Source organism: Pteropus alecto, unplaced genomic scaffold (assembly GCF_000325575.1).
Source record: "Pteropus alecto unplaced genomic scaffold, ASM32557v1 scaffold79, whole genome shotgun sequence".
Taxonomy (NCBI): Eukaryota; Metazoa; Chordata; class Mammalia; order Chiroptera; family Pteropodidae; genus Pteropus; species Pteropus alecto.
Window position 1 is genome coordinate 2,780,599 of NW_006494612.1, and position 6,645 is coordinate 2,787,243.

At 44.7% G+C, this 6,645-nt stretch overlaps 1 protein-coding gene across 2 annotated transcripts in view; it reads left to right on the forward strand.

The window, feature by feature from the left end:
• Window positions 1–5,949, forward strand: part of PRDM1 (PR/SET domain 1) — a 21,910-nt gene extending 15,961 nt beyond the window's left edge. Inside the window, exons 5-7 of one of the 2 annotated variants that reach the window (XM_006926040.3) lie at window positions 1,706–2,811; window positions 3,278–3,406; window positions 3,787–5,949. In XM_006926040.3, coding sequence (XP_006926102.1) covers window positions 1,706–2,811; window positions 3,278–3,406; window positions 3,787–4,359 — 1,808 coding nt within the window. In that variant the 3' untranslated portion in view covers window positions 4,360–5,949. The remainder of the gene's footprint in view (window positions 1–1,705; window positions 2,812–3,277; window positions 3,407–3,786) is intronic. The other variant, XM_006926041.3, reaches the window with a different exon arrangement.
• Window positions 5,950–6,645: the final 696 nt, after the last annotated feature.

A 6,645-nucleotide genomic window follows, 5' to 3' on the forward strand; every position in this document is an offset into this window, starting at 1 on the left:
TGGTGAAATTTTTTTTTTTTTTTTTTTTTTTTTTTTAATTTCGGCCTCTACGGATGCCTCCAAATCATTCTTTTTCACCTCCATAAAATTCCTTCCTGTGGCTGTGAGATAGATGCCTTGCCTATCAGTTTTCCAACTTAGTTGTCTCTCTTCCTTTACCATTTCAGCTTTAAAAAACAAAAGTGACGATTTGAACTTCCTGCCTGCTGGGCCTCACTAATAAAAACCCTGAAAGACTGATATTGGCCTGATAAGGGGATATTTATTTTGGTTTAGTGGCTTCAGAAATCCCTCTCCCTCAACAAGCTTTCCATCACTGCCCCCATCAGCATCTTCCCTGATAGTGTCTTGGCTGTGTTTATTCTGGGGCTGCTGGCTCACCCGTGAGTAACTGATAACAGCCAGCAGCAGATAACATTCTCTGAGGGGCTTTCAAACTGGAATCAGATCCCTGAAGCCTGTCAGCCTAGAGAATAGATTTGAAGAGTTTGGAATCTGGACTTCCACTGAGTTCATTTCTAGACCTATCAGATACCAAGCCTGGAGTTTTGTCTCAATAAACCAAACAGGGACCCTTTTTTTGAGACAATGAGTGATACATTTACAGAGGCTTTGGCCTGATCCCCCCAGATCTTGTTCTCTTATAATGCTAAGGCCAAGAGCTCTCTTGCTTCTCGTGGCATCTAACACACACCATCGGCTGATGCCTTCAACTCGCTCCTGCTCCTAGGTTGGAGCTCCAATAATCCGAGCTCCAACTAAGCAGCATATGTTTTACTTTTGATTTCCAAACAAGGCTGAGCAGGGAATTTTTGGTCTTCCCTGTTCTGGCTGGTGTTTTCCTGAAGGCATCGTTTATTCTGTGTGTTTGGAGGGGCAGGGCTGGCGACGGCCTGGAAATGCCCTTTTCATTGCTGCTGTTCCTAAATAGCATATTTACCAAGTAATAATATGCCGTCTTTTGGAATAAATGCTTTCATCTTAGCTGCCTGCTTTCTTTGGTGTTCTAAGTAATTGAACTGGCTTGGGACGTGCCCGTTGTGGTTTGGCAGAGACGACTGTGTCACACCTTGTGATTCCAGGGGACAGCATTGCTGGGAGCCTGGTTAGACCAGATAAAGCCTCGGTGAAATTCTTGTGTTGTCAGCAATTCAAGGGGAAGGGGTGGCATCTGTATTTCTAATCTGTTATTTGGCAAAGGCAGTTTGAACAGGGTTTTTATCAAATTTGTATTAAATGAGAATCGAGGCGAAAATTGATGACTGCTTATTACTTGAAATGAGTCTTAATCTTTCACATCTAGTTCACAGGGTGTGCTGATTTCCTCAGAATAACACTTATTAACCTATGACACCCCCGACCCCAGTATTTTTCCACCCCATTTTAATGGAAGCAAGCTCTCCTGTTCTAGCTTGAACAGCACTTTTCCATCGTAAGACCTTTTGCTAGTGGAAAGAACATAATCCACACGGCGCTATTCATTTGATTGATGCTGCCGGTGACCCTGTTTTGCTGAGAAGGAAATGGAGCCGTGTTTTGAGTGAGTGGCCCCGAGCCCTCCGGCATGAGAGGGTGTTGAGAAACCAGGTGTCTTTCACTTGTGGCCAGCTGGTGCTCAGGTTTTCTCAAGGAGAGGACAACTTTGGCAATTTCACTTCGGTTCTCTGTACCCCTCTGAGTAATCATCCTTTCTTCTTTATCTCAGCACAAACCCAGAGCCATCCAAAGCAGCAGAGCGCTGAGAAAAATGACCTTTGCCCAAAGAATGTCCCCAAGAGAGAGCACAGTGTGAAAGAAATCCTAAAACTGGACTCCAGCCCCTTCAAGGGAAAGGACTTCTACCGTTCGAACATTTCACCCTGTACTTCAGAAAAGGATATGGACGGCTTCAGAAGGAACGGGAGCCCCGAAATGCCCTTCTACCCTCGGGTCGTGTACCCAATCCGGGCCCCGCGAGCAGAAGACATTTTGAAAGCTTCCTTGGCCTATGGGATGGAGAGGCCGACATACATCACTCACTCCCCCATTCCGTCCTCCACAACGCCCAGTCCCTCAGCAAGAAGCAGCCCCGACCAAAGCCTCAAAAGCTCCAGTCCCCACAGCAGCCCGGGGAACACTGTGTCCGTGTCACCTCTGGCTCCTGGCTCTCAAGAACATCGGGACTCTTACCCTTACACCTATGGCACTGAAGGTCTGGGTGCTTACCCCGGATACGCGCCTCCCCACCACCTCTCACCGGCCTTCATCCCCTCCTACAATGCTCACTACCCTAAGTTTCTCTTACCCCCCTATGGTATGAATTGTAACAGCCTGAGCACTGTGGGCAGTATCAACGGCATCAACAACTTTGGCCTCTTCCCCAGGTTGTACCCTGTCTATAGTAATCTCCTCGGTGGGGGCAACCTGCCTCACCCCATGCTCAACCCCGCCACTCTCCCCAGCTCACTGCCCTCAGAAGGAGCCCGGAGGTTGCTTCAGCCTGACCATCCCAGAGAGGTGCTGGTCCCAGCGCCCCACAGTGCCTTCTCCCTCACCGGGGCCGCTGCCAGCATGAAGGACAAGGCATGTAGCCCCACCAGCGGGTCTCCGACTGCAGGGACGGCTGCCACGGCAGAACACGTGGTGCAGCCCAAAGCTACCTCAGCAGCGATGGCACCCCCCAGCAGTGATGAAGCCATGAATCTCATGAAAAACAAAAGAAACATGACTGGCTACAAGACACTTCCCTACCCCCTGAAGAAGCAGAATGGCAAGATTAAGTATGAATGCAACGTTTGCTCCAAGACTTTTGGCCAGCTCTCAAATCTGAAGGTAGGCCTCAAAATAGAGCAGTCAGATGGTTCTGCTGGTATCTGTACCTGCAGGTGCATACACCACGTTCGTATTTAGCTCGCTTTCCACAGGTTATAAATTTCATTTTCAGTGGCGTGAGACAGTCTGGGAATCCCGAATGTGGGTCTGATTCTGCTTTTGCCACTTCTGGCTGTGTGGCTTTGGACAAGTTACTTCACCTCCCCTGAGTTTCCTCTGAATACTAAAGTCATGGGGTTTGGGCTAGAAGATCATTTTAAAGTCCCTGCTAGCCTGTGACTTTTGTTCCTTCAGCTCAAACAAAACCAAGGGTTCTGAAAACATGGGGCTTTATTCGTTCTCTTTAAGACTTTGTCTTGATGCTGTTCTTAAGATGTTTGCATCATAAACGCCTGAGTCCTTAGGCAGAAATATTAACTCTTCCAGCCATCTAAGAGCAGAGCTAACACGTGTGGCTTCTTCCCAGGTCCACCTCAGAGTGCACAGTGGAGAACGGCCTTTCAAATGTCAGACTTGCAACAAAGGCTTTACTCAGCTCGCCCACCTGCAGAAACACTACCTGGTACACACGGGAGAAAAGCCACATGAATGCCAGGTGGGCAGTATTTTCTGGGTAGGACTTTTAACCTTAGTGGAAAATGTCTGCGGAGTTGCCCTCCCTAGGTCATAGAGCCCGCAGATTAAGCCAGCGCAGTTCTGCCTTGCCATGGGGTGATAGCCCTGTACCCGCTGTGAGCTGAGATGATGACACAGCGGCTTCCAGTGGGTGGAAAATGGTGGGGGAAATAAACACCACCTCATGCGCAATGTGGCCACATCGCCCTGTTTGCTTAATGCCACACCGTAGGTACCACAGGAAGGCTTCTCTCCTCCTGAGTTGCTGGGTGTTGGTTCGTAAATGTGCCCCTCCCCTTGGCAACTCTTAATCTTCCGGTCTTCCCCTCTCCCTTCTCTGCCCTCTTCCCCGCACTGTAGGTTTGCCACAAGCGATTTAGCAGCACCAGCAACCTCAAGACCCACCTGCGACTCCACTCTGGCGAGAAACCTTACCAGTGCAAGGTGTGCCCTGCCAAATTCACCCAGTTTGTGCACCTGAAACTCCACAAGCGCCTACACACCCGGGAGCGGCCCCACAAGTGTGCCCATTGCCACAAGAGCTACATCCATCTCTGCAGCCTCAAGGTCCACCTGAAGGGGAACTGTCCAGTGGCCCCGGCCACGGGCTTGCCTTTGGAGGACCTGACCCGAATCAACGAAGAAATCGAGAAATTTGACATCAGTGACAATGCCGACCGGCTCGAGGACATGGAGGACAACATCGATGTGACCTCTGTGGTGGAGAAGGAAATTCTGGCTGTGGTCAGAAAAGAGAAAGAAGAAACTGGCCTGAAAGTGTCTTTGCAAAGAAACATGGGGAATGGACTCCTCTCAGGGTGTAACCTTTATGAGTCATCAGACCCATCCCTCATGAAGTTGCCTCACAGCAACCCACTACCTCTGGGACCTGTCAAGGTCAAACAAGAAACAGTTGAATCAATGGATCCTTAAGATTTTCAGAAAACGAAAAGTGTTTTGTTTTGTTTTTTAACTTATGACTTGGAGAGTCAGGGTGCCTGTAACAAGTTGCGTGTACATAATTCCAGTTCTGCAAAGCTCTCCTGACGGCAAATGGTTTCCCCTCACCTCTCTGGAATTAAAGAAGGAACTCCAAAGTTACTGAAATCTCAGGGCATAAATGAGGCAAAGACTATATATACATATTATATATATATATATACTTATTTACACCCCATCTATATATTTGAACCTGTGTATTTTAAATATTTGTGTGAATATGTTTGCATAGCCTTCCCATCGCTAAGACTATTGCCTAGCCATAATTATTTTTTCAATGATAATCCTTCATAATTTATTATACAATTTATCATTCAAAAGCAATAATTAAAAAAGTTTACAATGACTGGAAAAATTCTTGTAATTTGAGTATAAATGTTATATTTTTGTCTTGTGACCATTCTTTGTAGATAATTTCTGCACATCTGTTTCAGTACCTAAGATTGAGTCAACAAACACATCACTTCAGTCAACCTCATTCTATAGTAATGGTTTGAAAATGAGGTTTGATATTGCCAAAGTTAGATGGTTGATGTGGTAATTCACAGGATCGTATCATTTGAACGGCATTTTATAATTTGGGGATATGTGTGCAGAATTACCCAATAATACCTTCGGTAGAAAAAACAAGAAAGGGAATCTTTTATGTTTCTGTAGATAGTTCAGTTATTTTTCCCTAGCCATAGATGTACTAGAAAGGTGACAAGGCTTTCTTTGCCAACCTGTCTCCCTCTCCAAACAGCAGGGCCACCCCACCCCCAAAGTCATGTGACCATTCGGAGTGGCCACGTGACTTCTGCATCCCACCTTATTATCTGAAAATGTGAAGAAGACAAAATGCCATGTTTAAAACCACTGCTAAAATGTTCCCAAAGCACAGATGGTTTTGTATGTGTGAGGTTTGGGAGCTTGAGTCTGAGTGTTGTTTTTGTTGTTGGGTTTTGTTGTTGTTGTTGTTATGTCAAAATTGCACAAACGTGGTGCTCTACCAAGAAGGATTTGAGGTGAATAGGCTCAGGCCACATTTTAAAACCAAAAAAACCAAAAAACGGGTATTCTCGTTGTCTTAGGGTGTAAGCGGGTAATGAACGTTCCTATCCCCAACACATCAATTGTATTCTTTCTGTAAAACTCAGATTTTCCTCAGTATTTGTGTTTTTACATTTTGTGGTTAATTTAATTGAAGATGAAAGGGCATTGCAAAGTTGTTGAACAACAATTACCTCATCGAGTGTGTCCATTAGTGCAAGAAATGATTGATGTCTTACCTAATGATTTGCTACTCTAGACGAGAAACTTAAGTGTGCTCCAGAAAGATGGAATGGGCACCATTCTATCTTTCACCCTGCTAAGCCCAAAGATTACATGTCAGCATTCAAGGTGTAGCAAAGAATGATGTATATTTATAAATCTATTTATACCATTATACCATGTGTATATATAATATATTTATAACCACTTAAATTGTGAGCCAAACCATGTAAAAGAACCTACTTTTCCTAAAGGCAAAAAAAAAAAAAAAAATCAAACCCTTTCTGAGACTTTGCTTAACACTCAATGACCTCACAATCATATTGGTGAGCTTGGGCACCCCTCGCTATTATAAAAGACCCTAAAACCTTTGTGCAAAGGTGGGGACCACATAACAACCAGGGAGAAAGAGAGACATTGTTTTTTCCTATTAAGGACAATCTAAAATGGCTTTATTTTTGTTTTGCCGCATTATGATTATGTGGCCACACCTAAATCACAGAAATAAAACTTCCATTATTACTCCTTTTACCACTATAAATTTTTCTCTCTTTCCTTTCTAAATAGCTGTTGTATCACTATACAATCTGGTTTATATATTCAGCATTCTGTTCATGGCAACTAACAGCAACCTGCAGAAGAGACAACAAATTTAGGATAATCCAGGGAACCCTATGAGCCTTACTGATCTGTTCCTATAAGTAGCAAAACTGACTTTCTTTTTATGTATCAGTGTTTGAAAACACAGTCCTTAATCGTAGGTAAACCAAAGCATCACACTCTGACATTGATACCAAATACTTTCTATTCCCAACTACTCATTTGTTCTCTTTTTCCCCTTTTGTGCTTTCTCATATGTGGAATTTTTACCAAGACCTGTACAGTGGCTTGAGACTTCCTGCTTTTCTGCATTGTCTAACTTTTCCTTCCAGGCCTCTTACATGTGAATATTGAGCCCACAATCAACAG